The 14,695-nt window shown below is 40.6% G+C and overlaps 1 protein-coding gene across 3 annotated transcripts in view; it reads left to right on the forward strand.

Moving 5' to 3' along the window:
* NEK5 (NIMA related kinase 5) overlaps positions 1–14,695 on the forward strand; it is a 48,093-nt gene that overhangs the window by 23,644 nt on the left and 9,754 nt on the right. For 2 of the 3 annotated variants that reach the window (XM_045567293.1, XM_045567294.1), the window contains exons 13-19: positions 1,059–1,125; positions 1,957–2,073; positions 3,092–3,178; positions 4,673–4,765; positions 8,893–8,973; positions 9,204–9,272; positions 11,270–11,396. In XM_045567293.1, coding sequence (XP_045423249.1) covers positions 1,059–1,125; positions 1,957–2,073; positions 3,092–3,178; positions 4,673–4,765; positions 8,893–8,973; positions 9,204–9,272; positions 11,270–11,396 — 641 coding nt within the window. The remainder of the gene's footprint in view (positions 1–1,058; positions 1,126–1,956; positions 2,074–3,091; positions 3,179–4,672; positions 4,766–8,892; positions 8,974–9,203; positions 9,273–11,269; positions 11,397–14,695) is intronic. The other variant, XM_045567295.1, reaches the window with a different exon arrangement.

Below are 14,695 nucleotides of genomic sequence, written 5' to 3' on the forward strand. Positions count from 1 at the left end.
TGGGTTCAAGCGATCCTCCTGCCTCAGCCTCCCGAGTAGCTGGGACTACAGGCATGCGCCACCATGCCCAGCTAATTTTTCTATATATATTTTTAGCTGTCCATATAATTTCTTTTTATTTTTAGTAGAGACGGGGTCTTGCTCTTGCTCAGGCTGGTCTTGAACTCCTGAGCTCAAACAATCCGCCCACCTCAGTCTCCCAGAGTGCTAGGATTACAGGCGTTAGCCACCTCGCCCGGCCTCTAAACTGATTCTTAACTTGACTCTAATAAATTGGGGACTGCTTATCGTGATATTCCTAAAGGAGTTATTTCTGAAATGATAGTCCTATCTTTAGAGCCTTAGAAGTTACTGGCATTCCAAAACTCTTTATCATATAGTTTATCTATGCAGTCTTCATTTAGCAACCTGTAATGACAAAAATTCTTTGCAGGAAATTCTGCAAAAAAAAGATGGATATATAAAATGTAAGTATAAAGCTGAAAATGGTTTGACCATAATTGGCCAGAATTGTGCTGGCAAAATACCTTAAACTTTTGAGATACAGCAAAAGCATCACTGCTTTATTCATTAAGCATTTATGTGCCAGCACATCAGGTAAGGTAAAGGGATGAAGGACGCATTCTATTCTCAGTTTTCTGTGCAGGAAACAGATACACAGCCATTGTCAGATCAGGAGTGACAACCTGTGCATTAGATACCTGCACAAATCGTGAAAAGACCTGGGCATGGGTTTGTTTCCCTCCACTCAACATATTATAGACTACGGAAGGACAGAATCCTGCCCTGAAGAGAAATCGCTGGATCAGAATCTTTTTCTGTTTAATTCTCTCCTGTATCCCTAACTGTTACTCTTCTCTTTACCCCTCTTTCCTCTGGATTTTAAAATTTTCTTTTCCAATGTAACTTTTCTGTAACTTTGAATGACTTCTAGAACTTGGAACTTCCAACCATAGGTGAATTGTGAATCTTATTGCTAAGCTGAAAATCCATTTGTCATATTGGTGCCTAAGACGCATTAAAATTTCGACTCAAGCTGAACATTATTATTTCCTAAGGCCTGCTGAGTACCTTCAGAGGAAATTTGAAGCTCAACAATATAAGTTAAAAGTGGAAAAGCAATTGGTAAGTCAAATATCAAATATGGGAGACAATCAGGAATTTCCTAATAGTTTCCCTGCTCACAGATATTCATGGATTCTTAAGTCAGAGTTCATTCCACTAGAAGGTCAAGACTACCCTTAATTAGTCCCCAGTTTTTAATAGCTAAAGAAAATAATGGGAACAGGCTTGAATCAGAGTCTCGGAAGGCTGGTTTCTTCCCTGGCTCTATCACTTGCTGTGTGACCTTGGGCAGTTCATGCAACTTCTCTGAGCCTTAATATCCTTGTCTATAAATGACAATTTTGGAGTAGAAGAACTTCAAGTTCCCTTTCAGTGCTGCAGTGCTTTGATTCTATTTTATTAAAGACTCTTATGCAAATTTGCAAAAAGTGACTATTGTATGTTATTTGAAATGAAAGTTAACCTTTACCCTGAAATACTATGTCAGAATTCTGGAGCTGAGAGAGACTGGATATGCATCCTGTGTGTAACACTCCTATTTTGAACTGCTTAAAAGCGGTAGTTCTATTCACCTACCTAATCTCATGTTCCAGGGTTTGCTAAACCTTTATAGAACTTTAATATTACAATTATAATTTACAAATTCAGAAAATGAATCTAGGTAGCATAAAATATCAATTGCTTAGAATAAATAATGGTTAAATTAATTTTTATAAATTGCTTAATATTTCATACTTAAATTAAGGAACTTCTGCTACTTACCATAAAAAACTCCCAAATACTTAGTTTGCTTGGTGATATAATTCTTGTTTACAGGGAAAAGTCAAGATCAAATCAGAAGATGTTTCCAAAATGCAAGTTGCTTTATAAATTATTTCATTCAATAAATAGGGTCTTTGTCCATCTTCTGCTGAGCCAAATCACAACCAGAGACAAGAGCTAAGAAGTAATGGAGAAGAGCCTAGATTCCAGGAGCTGCAGTTTAGGAAAAACAAAATGAAGGAACAGGTTAAAAACAGTCTTATTCCAGGGCTACCACTGTACTCATATTATTGTCTTCTGTCCTGCCATAGGGTGTTACTTCTATTGCATTTCCTACAGTGTACTGGAGAGGGTGCTGTTGCATAAATGCTTGTTGGACACACTCAGTATGTAAAGCACCCTGCTGGGTGTCACGAGGGATACAGAGTTAATGTATTTCAGTTTCTCAGAGAATACAACATAGCTAAGTTCATAAGGCTTTCTACCTTGGATTGATAAAATAATTGTCCATCATCATTTACATATTTAGGACTTGTATTCGTTTCCTAGGGCTGCTGTAACACAATACAACAAACTGAGTGGCTTAAAACAACAGAAATTTATTGTTTCACAATTGTGGAGAGTGGAAGTCCAAAATCAAGGTGTCAGTAGGGCCAGGCTCCCTCTGAAACCTATAGGGGAATCCTTCTTTGCCTCTTCCTAGCTTCCGGTGGTTTGTTAGCAAACTCTGGCATTCCTTTGCTTGCAGCTGTGTAACTCCATTCTCTGCCTCTGTCACATGGTGTTCTCCCTGTGCGTCTCTGTCTTCACAGGGCCATCTTCTTATGAGGACATCGGTCACGTTGAACTAGGGGCCCACCCTACTCCAGTATGACCTTATCTTAACTAATTATATCACAATGACCCTATTTTCAAATGAGGTCACATTCTGAGGCACTGGGGGTTAGGACCTTAACATATCATTTTTGGGGGCAATAAAATCCAACCCATAACAGGATTAGATATAAAAGTGGGACTTGCAAAGTAACTGTATGTCGTTAACACACTTGGGGCTATATATAACAGCGAGATCTGTATCTCAATCCGCTGTCTCACAGGGTGAGAAGTACCACAGCCAAAACATACGGCAGATTATCATCTTTAGGAGCAACAGATTTTCTAATTCCCATTTTATATTACACGTTTTAAAACTTGTAGGCTGCATAGAGATTATTTTTGTGAAGGTACAAATGTTTAAAGTTTTTGGAATGGGTTTGCTTTCCAGGAATATTGGAAGCAGTTAGAGGAAATACGCCAACAGTACCACAATGACATGAAGGAAATTAGAAAGAAGATGGGGAGAGAACCAGAGGTAAATTCATTCTTCCAGAGGAAAGTTGTTCTATTGATTTAGAGCTAACTAAATTGAGCTTAAAAGTAATGATCTCCTTATAGAAAAGATAAATTTTTATCCTAGAGGTCATGATGCAGACTTCTTTTTTAATAGGAAAACTGTCAGACCTAATTGAAGCTTCATTTTATTATGGTTTACTGGAGACCTCACAAGGTGATAGGCATGTCTGAGTTTCTGTTAGGAATGGCTGTTATTAAAAGTACTTGTTGATTGTCTTCCTCGTGAATCAGTCAATAAGTATTTACTGAGCGGCTGCTTTATGCCAGAACTGGATTAGATGCAGAAAGTTCATGCCCAGGAGGGGAAAAAAACTAGTGTTTATTGAATTCAACTGTCTACAGAGGTAAGGTTCTCAAGCCTGTTATAAGGCCACATCTGAGTCAGTCGAGATGATTCTTGAAAAGCCCTTAAAGGAGCCACATGGAAAATTCATCTTTGCAGCTCTCAGGAAGGTCTCTAGAGCTCGAGCAGATCGCTGCTTCTTCAGAAGAGGTCCAGATGAAATAGCTAGCCTGTGTTTGGAGACCGTGTCGTATGAAACACACATGGCAAGAAACCCTCAGGGCCCCGACACACTCCTATGAGAGGCCTGCGGGCCCTGGGATGCTGTTTCCCGCCTCGCATGCACTTGGCGACACATTCATTGAGTAGGACGGCCATGCTGCTGAAATAGGCCTCTCTCCCTCTCTCCTCCTCGCCTCCACCCCTAGTGCATGCAGACGGATTAATATAAGTCAATGAGCTTGTGGTACAATTCAGCTGTATGTGTCAGGCTGTGAACTAGAGTTTTCGCATACGAACTTCCTCTCGTTTACCCCCCAGAGTGGAGAAATGAACTCATCCAAAGTCATGCAGATATTACAAGGCAGACTAACTGTTTAAATATCTGACTCTGAAGGCCCCGACTCTTTCTAGCATACGCAGTTCTACTCACACATAGCTGGAGAGATAAGACACACGTATGAAACACTCAGAGTAAGACACAATACCGCTAAGCCCTGCAGGTGCACAGGAGCAAACATGAGGACGATGAGCAGGGCGCGGGTTTTATGGTAGGAGGGGGTGGGTCTGAGAAGAGTGGACCGTAGAGGGGCAGAGCTAAGGCGGAGGCAGAGCTAAGGGGGAGGCATTCTGAAAGAGCCACGCGAAGTTTCCCACGGCGTGTGCGCAGCTTGGAGGTGGTTCCCTCCAGAGCAGAGGCTTGGTTCGCGGCGAGCAGCCTTGGATGTAAGGCAGGTCTGCAATGGGGAGCCTAGTGCAGGAAGGGTGGGTAGCAGATGTTTCTACAGAGACCATGAAAGAAGCGTCTGGGGAATGAATACTGAGGCCACCGCAGGGAAAGGGAGCAAAGAGGGCTCTATCCTGCCACTCCCACTGACAGCGCCTCTGCCGAGTAGCCTTCAGAACTCACGCAAAACCAGTGGTGTTGACTGTGTGTAATTTGTGTTAAAGGAGAACTCGAAAATAAGTCCCAACACCTACTTGGTGAGGAAGAGTGACCTGCCCATCCACCAAGATGCATCTGAGGAGGAGGCTCCCGTGCAGGTAGTGACGGCTGTTGTTAGACGTGTCCGGTGCACAGTGAGTTGCCTCTGGCCACTGGTTCCTGCCCCTCCCTGTCAAACGGAATCTTGTGGGGAGCTTTTAAAAAACTCAAATGTCTAGGCTCTGCCCCAAATGGTGTGGGTGGGACTCAGGCATCCTGTCTGCAGAAGCTTGCCAGGTAATTTAGTGCGCAGCCAAGTTTGAGAACTGCTGCTTTTTAGCATATGTTCAGCTCTCGGGATGGTGGGAGTCTCAGACACATTGGTCGTGAAGTCTGGTGGTCACCTGGTCTTCCATTTCAAAACCTTACATTTTTGATGGGGACGGGAGGCCAGGCAGATGGATCTCAAGAGAGATTTTTTTCTGTCTGAGAAAAGATTATAGGATTATAATGCCAAATGAATCTGTTGATTTCAACTAATTCTGAAAATTATTCAACCTGTGAAATGACCTCATAAGTAATACTCTTGTGATCACATGTTTTACTTTACAAGGAGTTGTATTGATTTTGTGAAGAAGCCCAAGTGTGCTTTTATTTTTACTTAATAAGATTCTCAATGATATGGCCTATACTGGGAATTAGTATTATCAATCGAGTTATTTAATTATATAGAGTAATTCTTTACATTTTAAATTATATTTATTGTTAGAGCTTAGTCCGGAGTCAACTGGAAATTGGAGATCCTTAACATATTGTAAACTTGTAACATCTGTGGAAACATTCTAAGATGCCAGCAGGCTCATAGTCAAACCCATGGAAAGACAGCTCAGATTTTACAGACATTTCTTTCTCTCATGTTTTAACCTGGTTTTAGCAATATAAAGAAATCTAATACCTTAATGTTAAAAAAAAATCAAGTATCTAAAAATAAACAAAGCGTAGGAAAGAATGGAAAGAATGCAGGCAAATGATGATGCCTTCTCTAAAAAAGTTGAAATCAGAAATTAGATGAATAAAACGTCTTTTGTTTTATGGAGTAACTTTGAAACAAAACACACCGAAATGCCAACAGTGTTAGTTAGAGGTATTTAAATCAGTGTGGTGAATAGGGGTGATTATTTTTTCACTACTTTCTAAATTTTTTATAAAGAGGTTACAGTACTTTTACTACAAAAATGTGTAATAAATATCTGCTCCTTAGTTCTGTCAGCATTTTCATCAAAATCTTCACACAGAAAAGGCATCTGATGTATCAGTGGCTGCTGGGCTCCGGAGGACTCCAATAGCAGATCCCTTTGCAAACTTTTGTAAAGGAAATAATTATCCCGAATTTGTCCACTTTTTGAATTTAGGTTTTCTTTGTCTTATTTGAAGGGAATATGCAGCTACACAATAAAACAAGTTTTTAAAGTCTCTTGTGCTACTTGTAGAGTTTCCAAAATACTAATTTGAACACGTTTACCTCTGCTTGACAATCTGTGGCAACTCCCTTTTGTGGATAGGATAAAGCCCATATTCTTAGCATGGCATTAGCAAGCCCATTTCTTAGAATGTTCCAGCCTCATCTCTCACCATTCCTCCAAACACACCCAAAGGTCTAGCCATCTCAAACTACTTTCTTAAAAAAGTTGTACATATTTACAAAAGGCATCTTCCTTTTCTCCTCCAAGCCTTTGAAAAATGCTCATTCATCTACTGAAATATCCTTTCCCTTTCCTCTTTTCTTGCAAAACCCATCCTATCAGACTTCCTGGTGAAGTTTCTAGCACAGCTTTTTTCTTTCTCTCCCTTAGAATTAACAAATGTGTTTCCACGGCATTTCTATGTACTTCACACACACAGCGTGTGTCAGTTTGAAGCATTATTAGTTGTTTGCCCTGCAACCTTGGGAAGGGTGTTTTTCTGCCTTGCAATATTATGAAGTCTAAAACCAGGACTGTGACTTAACGTATCTTATATTTGTGAAGTTGGTTGTCTGATTTGATTGGGTAGCCTGGTTGTCTCAGTTATACAATAAGTGTCATATTGCTTTATTTCCCTTAAAATACAGTGATCTCAGACTCCAACCCCTATCTACCCCAATGGTTGGGAAATTCAGCCTCAGGCTGCTGTAGAGTTCCCCAGTGTCATGTGGTGGGAAGGGCCCCCGTGGCACTGTGAATAGTGATGACCGTGCAGCCTTGGGGACTGGGATCTTTGTTGAGGTGGGAGCTCTAAGTTGGCGTCCAGTCTCTCGCCCGCCACTCCAGTGTACTGCCACAGAGCAGGACTTGGGACCCCCTTCCCTTTTTAAAAACAGCTTTATTGAGGGATAGCTGTCTATAATTTCAGGTCTGTACTCTATAAGATTTGACACATGCACCCAGGAAACCATCACTGTAATCAATATGGTGAACATACCCATCACCCCCAAAAGTTTGTTTATGCCCTTTTGTAAATTCCTCTCTCCTGTTTCTCCCTGCCTCTCCTCCAACCTCACCTCCAGGCAACCCCAGATCCGCTTTCTGTCTCTGTAGATTAGTTTGCATTTTCTAGATTAGTTTGCATTATGTAAATGGAGTCATACTGCATGTGCTCTCTTTTGTCTGGCTTCTTTCATTTGCATAATAATGTTGAGATTATCCATATTGCACACAGTAATCGTTCCTCATTCCTCTTTATTGCTGAGTATATTCCACTGTATGAATATGTCAAAAGTTGTTTATCCATTCACCTGTAGATGGAAATTTTGGTTGTTTCTAGCTTTTGGCTATTACAAATAAAGCTGCTATGATTATTCATGTACAAATCTTTGCGTGAACATATGCTTCTTTTCTTTCATTTGGGTAAATACTTTGGACTGAAATGGCTGGATCATATAGTAGGTGTATATTTAACTTTTTAAGAACTGCCAAATGGTTTTCCAAAGTGGTTGTATTGTGTTACCCTCCCACCAGCATCGTATGTGAGTTCCATACTTTCTTTGCATGGCTCTTTCCTCTCTGGGACTCTGTCCTTCAAACTCTAGCAGCCTTAATATCCCAGGTCCTCAGCTTGGTCTTACCAACTCAGGGAGGCTGCCAGGCTCAGCCTGGGCTCCCCATCCCTGCACCAGGGGCTGCAGACTCTCTCAAGACAGTAGGCTAGGGCTGGGGCAGGTGTAGGGCTTGTCTCATTTGTTTTCCATTTCTCTTTCTTTGCTAAATGTCTGATCTATTAAAACCCACTGTTTCTGTATTTGATCTGGCTCATTAGTTGTGTCAGATGAGGAAGTGGGCCGGGCGCGGTGGCTCACGCCTGTAATCCTAGCACTCTGGGAGGCCGAGGCGGGTGGATCATTTGAGCTCAGAAGTTCGAGACCAGCCTGAGCAAGAGCGAGACCCCATCTCTACTAAAAATAGAAAGAAATTATCTGGCCAACTAAAAATATATAGAAAAAATTAGCTGGGCATGGTGGCACATGCCTGTAGTCCCAGCTACTCGGGAGGCTGAGGCAGTAGGATCGCTTAAGCCCAGGAGTTGGAGGTTGCTGTGAGCTAGGCTGATGCCACGGCACTCACTCTAGCCCGGGCAGCAGAGCAAGACTCTGTCTCAAAAAAAAAAAGTGTCATTGTATAAAGGTGACATTTAAATTCATAAGCATGAATGAGACCCCCTTGTATTGAGGAAGAGAGAAGCAGGGGCTGGAACCCTAAGAAACCTTAGCATACAGAGTTCACCTCTCCGCTGATCCTTTGAAATTCTTGTCATCCACTTTTGCAGTTTTCTTCTCTTTCTCCTTGAAATTGCCTGTCAGTTTTTAGAGCCCTCGTTCCTTTATACTATCTTGAGTTGTGCACTTTTCTTATTTTCCTGAAGATCATACGCCACTTAAGGGAAAGATCCTGTAGTCAAAATTACATTCTTGAATTGGATTGGGTTTGATTGGACTGGACAGGAATGATAAGCATTATCACATTATAAAATTTTATCCATTGAAATATTAAGTGTATTCATATTCAAGTTACTGGATATCATGCCAAGTTTTCAGCAAATTATTATTAACTTTCCTTAACAAAGGCATGTTTTTATTCTCAAATCAATCATCAATTTCAATCCGGAAATTCAAATCATGTAGACATTCGGTGTTGTGAATTCAGGGGTTGTGAAAATATAATTTTTTGATCAATCTTAAACAGTAGAATTGTATTTTTCTCTAAACTTTCAGGACATGGAAGGAGACTTGAAACAAATGAGGCTTCAGAACTTAAAGGAAAGCGAAATTCCAGAACAGAAATGTAAAGCTAAGGTAATAAGCATTTTTGCCTTTTGGTTCCATATTGAAAAGCTGGGGAGTCTACACTTTGCAATCTGGATGATTTTCCCTGTGCTATTTTATGGAATTGCCCTATTTTATGATGTTAGACTAATGGTTTTAAGTATCTGTAATGTCAAATAAAATTGAGCTAGGGAGTTGTAATGTTAAGGCTTTTATTGAATTACCAAACTAAGATTTTTTTTTTCTTGTTTTTTTCCTAGAGAGGGGTAAAGTTTGAAATTAACTTAGACAACTGTATTTCTGATGAAAACACCCTCCAAGAGGAAGAGGTATGCCATTAAGTATACATTTCCATTAGTAAGTATGAGAAAATGAGTATATCTTACTAGCATGTTTCATGAAATTATTTCACAGGCTGTAAGAAAAATTTTCGTAAGTATTCCTAGAAGGGTCTCTGATGTTTAAATGAGTCTTCCAAATCTTTTTTCTCCTATTTTTAAAAATGGAGGTTATTTCCTTAGATGGATTATTCCATTTTAATTTATTTTGCTTTTATAAAAGAGCTATTTTCCTCATATCAATTTTTATCATAGCCACATTAAGAGACACAGTCAACACAGTCGAGAACTATATATTGATATACTAATATAAATTCAACAGGTACCCTAAAACTATGAACATTTATTTTAGGTCTTAATTAGTTATTAATAACTTTGTCCAGATCTTTGGTTCAATCTCAATTATGCATTTGGGCTGTCCTTGCCACAGCAATAAATACATGAATACAATAAATAAAATCTCATTTTGTTATTTGATTTTAACATCTTTTTTATTCTACTTTTTATCAGACTTGCCAATGTCAAAATTAACTGGTTTGTTTTTCCATTTACTTTCTCTGAATTCACTTTTTTTTTTTTTTTTTGAGACAGGGTCTCGTTCTGTTGCCCAGGCTAGAGTGCAGTGGCATCAATATAGCTCACAGCAACCTCAAACTCCTGGGCTCAAGGAATCCTCCTGCCTCAGCCTCACAAGTAGCTGGGACTATAGGTGTGCACCACTACGCCTGACTAATTTTTCTATTTTTTGAAGAGACAGGGTCTCGCTTTTGCTCAATCTGGCCTCAAATTCCTGGCCTCAAGCGATCCTCCCTCCTTGGCCTCCCAAAGTGCTAGGATTACATTTGTGAACTATGGTATCCAGCCTGAATGCACATTTTAAGTTAGTAAAAGTTAAGTTTGAATAATCATACCTAACACTCAATTTTTTCTTTCACGTTTTTATTAGCTTAAAACTTTTTAATGTTATCATTTCTTATTTTTACCAGTGTTTTGCTACATAAAGACTTCATTAGAGACTGGGCACGGTGGCTCATGCCTGTAATCCTAGCACTCTGGGAGGCTGGAGCTGGAGGATCGTTTGAGCTTAGGAATTTGAGACCAGCCTGAGCAAGAGTGAGACCCCCGTCTCTACTAAAAATAGAAAGAAATTAGCTGGACAACTAAAAATATATAGAAAAATTAGCTGGGCATGGTGGCGCATGCCTGTAGTCCCAGCTACTTGGAAGGCTGAGGCAGGAGGATTGCTTGAGCCCAGGAGTTTGAGGTTGCTGTGAGCTAGGCTGACGCCACAGCACTCTAGCCTGGGTAACAGAGTGAGACTCTGTCTCAAAAAAAAAAAATAATAATAAGACTTCATTAGAGTGGGGATAGTTAGTGCTCACCTCTATTCAACCTAGACCTCTGTGAGATCAGAGAGGAGCAGACCTGGGGACCTGTTTCTGGGTTGGAACCTGGAACACAGAGCTTCAGTGGCAGGAGGTGCTGACACTGCCCTGCTGGAATGAAGGAATGGAGTCCAGAAAGTTTGAACTGCCAGGCTGTTCATTCTTCCTTTTTCTGTGCTTCAATAGGCTTGAAACGTAGTGATTATTTTTGTATCAGTTATGGAGTATTAGGAGCAACTTCAGGGATCTGGTTAGGAACGTCATATACTTAAAAGTGGGGCATGGCTGAGAAGACCTGGAGAGTTTTGTGGAATGGAACTGCAGTAGAATAATATTAAAGGCAGAAAGTCTGGATAAAATTAAGTTGCCCTTTGACCAGTGCTTGTCACTGTTGACAAGGAGAAGAAATGAAAACATTCCCATTTCTAGCTTATTCCAACATAGTTCCAGTTTTAAAACTCTACAGATTTGTTTATTAAACATATATTGACTATTTACCATATATCTTGCTAATTAGTATTATTAGGAATACAAAATATTTTCAAATATTTTTTTTTTCAAAATATGGCTTATTTCTCATGAAACACTGTGGGATTGATTTAGGCAAAGGATATACTAAATGAAACTTTGGCCTTCGAGGACAGCAGGAAGTTTAAGGAATATGAAAGTATAAAGGAACATGAAGATTATGCAGACAAAGCATTTGAAAAACTCTGTTGCCCAGAAGCAGGTATGTGTCCTCTGAAAACTGGAGATGAGAAGGAGCTGTTTACTTAGCAGTCATCTTGCGCTCTGTCCCCACGTGTCTGCTGTGGCTCTGCTGTTACCTGACCCTCTCTGCTTTTCCCCAGCTGGACAGAAACTCAGTCCCTCTTCTCCTGCCCATCCGCAGGATATCTGGGGTGTTCACACTCCCTGAGACCCAGCCCTGTGCTCCTGCTCTGCACTTTGGCAGTTTCACCTGCTCCCTCTTGTAGCTTCTGCTTCTCCCAGGAGCTCCATCCACACTCACCAGTCTTTCTCATTGTCCCCTGGAAAGCTCCATGGACAAGTGCCACCAGCACCTCCAACTCAGCATGTGTAAAATCGAGCTCTTCTGCACCGTTCCTTCCCAATGACCCTTTATTTTGGTCAATGCCATCACCAGGATGCACCCCCTCAGGGTGGTTCCGAGTCCTCCTTCTTCATTCCTTCTGCCATTGGCTTATGGCTCTGTCATCGCAGCTTCCGCAGTGTGGTGTGGTAGGTCATGTGTGGGCTTTGGAGACAGACGGGAGTTTGAATCCCAGCTGGCACTGACGCTTTCTGGTCATGTGACCTTTCTTTCTCAAGTTACTCCAATGCCCTGAATCTCAGTTTCCTCTTAGGAATAGGGGATAGCAGTAACAGTAGTAATCACACAGGGTTATTGTAACGACTAAAGTGAGATTTGACATATAAAGTACCTGGCACATATTAGTTGCTTCATAAATGCTCTTCTCTTAATTTTCCCTTTGCTTTCCTCCACTGGATTGCCTTATTCTCTTATGTGACCTCCTTTTCTCTAATACTTGTCCTTCATTCTCTGACTGGTTGCTAAATTTATCTCGTCATATTATTACTCTGCTCAGACTTGCTTCGATACCACCTGCAGGATAAGGTCTGCTCCACATAGTAACACATTTAACGCTGTGAGGCCTGATCCTGCAGTGACCCCTTTCCTACCCCAGCTTTCTTTATTTCCAGTGATGAGGGTTCCCACACAGCCTGCTGGGGCCCCCATATTCTCTTATAGCTATGTGAGCATTTACATGGCTGTCTGGGCTCACTCTCCTCTCCCTAGAATACCCTCTGCCTCATTTCCCTCTCGAAAAATCCTCATTCAACTCAGCAGGCATTTTATTGAGGGTTTTCTTTATGCCACAGTCTGTGCTCAGTGGCACGGAGCTCAAAGATGAACGAAGCCTGAACCCTGCCCTCAATATCACAGAAATGTCACAAGCAAAAGAAAAGAGGTACAAAACATGTTTTCTGAGCCTGAAATGTTAATCGTTGTCGGAGTGGGAGCTGGCTGGAGAGTCAGGGGTCCCCACTCCTCCAGGGTGGCACGTGCCCTGTAGCTTGGGCCTTATCCTGTGTGGGTGGTGGATTAAACCATATTTGTGATTGAGGAAGACTGTGCTGGCTGCAGAGTGAAGGATGGCGGGCAGGGGCGAGGCTGAAGCAGAATAGTCCAGGTGGGAAACCACAGGTGCTCGAGCCAGAGCAGGGCAGGGAGAAGAGGTGCTGAGTGTGGGGCTTGGGGAAGAGACGGGGCTCAAGAACACTCCCAGTTTCCTAATTCAGATGCACGAAGCAGTCCCCAACCAAATACACAGCACATAGAAGGCGGTCAGTAGAGGTAATGTAGTGATTTAAGTTTGGAACATGTTGAGGTTTAGGTCTCTATGAGCATCAGCTGGAGATGCTTAGCAGGTACCACCTGTGTCAGACTTAAGGCCTGAGCACATCAGGGCTAAAGATACAGTTCGGCAGCCTTAGCATATCCACGGTATTCAAGGTACCTGGGCGGAGGGGCTCGAGTGAGAAGGAAATGGAGCTTAGGAAAGAACGCTAGCATTATTCAGAGAAGTGGTGAGAGAATCAGGAGAGTGAAACTGAAGGAGGAGATTTCAGGAAGAAGGCACAGGAGCCTGCAGCATTAACTGAAAGAGAAAGGCCAGGTGAGGAGGTGGGATTTGGCCTCTTGGGAGCCATTGTTGGTCTCAGTGAAAGCGGTTAAGGCACAAGGGGTGAATTCAAAGGTTATCTTTGCACAAATTTGCTGGAAAGAGGACAGAGTGGGTTGGCTCTTTTTTAGATGAAAAGAAAAGAAAACCCTTCATTAGTTTGATACTGCAAATTGTTTCTTATTTTAATCTGCATTCCTATAATTATTATTCAGGCTGAAGAATTTTTCCATATGTTTAGTGACCATTTATATTTCTCATGTGAATTATGTACTCACGACTTTCATTCATTTCTCTACTGAAAATAGTGTATTTGTTTTTTTCTTGGTAAGACTGATTTAAATCAAACCTTTGCCTGTAATACATATTGCAAATGTTTTCCCAAGTTGGTCTTCAGATCTCACTGTCAGTAACAATAGCAAATATGTGTGTGTGGGGGGTGTTTATTCACTTAGAAATAAACATAACAAGAAATGTGCAAGTCATATGAAGAAAACTGTAAAACCTTACTGAGGTATTTAAAGACCACTTGACTAACTGGAGAGAAATAACAGTGCTATGTACTAGAAATATTCTTTCCAAATTAATATATGAATTCATGGCAATTTTAATCAAAACCACAATAGGATTTATTTTTTTCTGGTGTAGGGAGATCTTGGAAGATTGGATCATCTTGAAGTTTCTTAACTAGCCAAAAAATTTTGAAAATGAAGAACAGTCAAAGGGCACTTTACCCTTCCAAACATTACAATATATCATAGAAATTATAGTCATTGAAACAATATGATAGTAGCACCAGAACAGATAAAGCAGTAGGAAGAAGAGAGAGTTTAGAAACAAACCCTAGTATGTATCATAATTCAGTGTGTGCTAACAGTGACGTTACAAGTCAGTGGGAAAAGGAAGGAGTCCTCAGATAAATGCTAGTGGGCCATTTCGTTAACAATTTGGGAAACATTGTGAAATCAGACCCTACATACTATGATATTTAATACAACAAAACAAATTCCCCCCGAATCAAAGAGTTTATATGTAAAAAGTTATACATTAGAAATGAAGTAAAAGAAAATAAAGATTAAAAAAGTTTTTTTTTAATAGGGAAGAGCTAGCTTTTCAAAATACATACAAAAAAATCACATAATAAATTAATAATAGATTCAACTTTAACAATGAAAAGCTTTGGTAAAGCAAATAATACTAGCCCCTGAAAGTATCATTTTCAATAATTTATCTAGGGTACATAATCATAAATGTCCATGAAAATTCAGCTGTAAATGAAGCAATTATACGATAGCATTATTTATAATAGTGAAAAATCACT

This window comes from Lemur catta, chromosome 13, assembly GCF_020740605.2.
Source record: "Lemur catta isolate mLemCat1 chromosome 13, mLemCat1.pri, whole genome shotgun sequence".
Classification (NCBI taxonomy): domain Eukaryota; kingdom Metazoa; phylum Chordata; class Mammalia; order Primates; family Lemuridae; genus Lemur; species Lemur catta.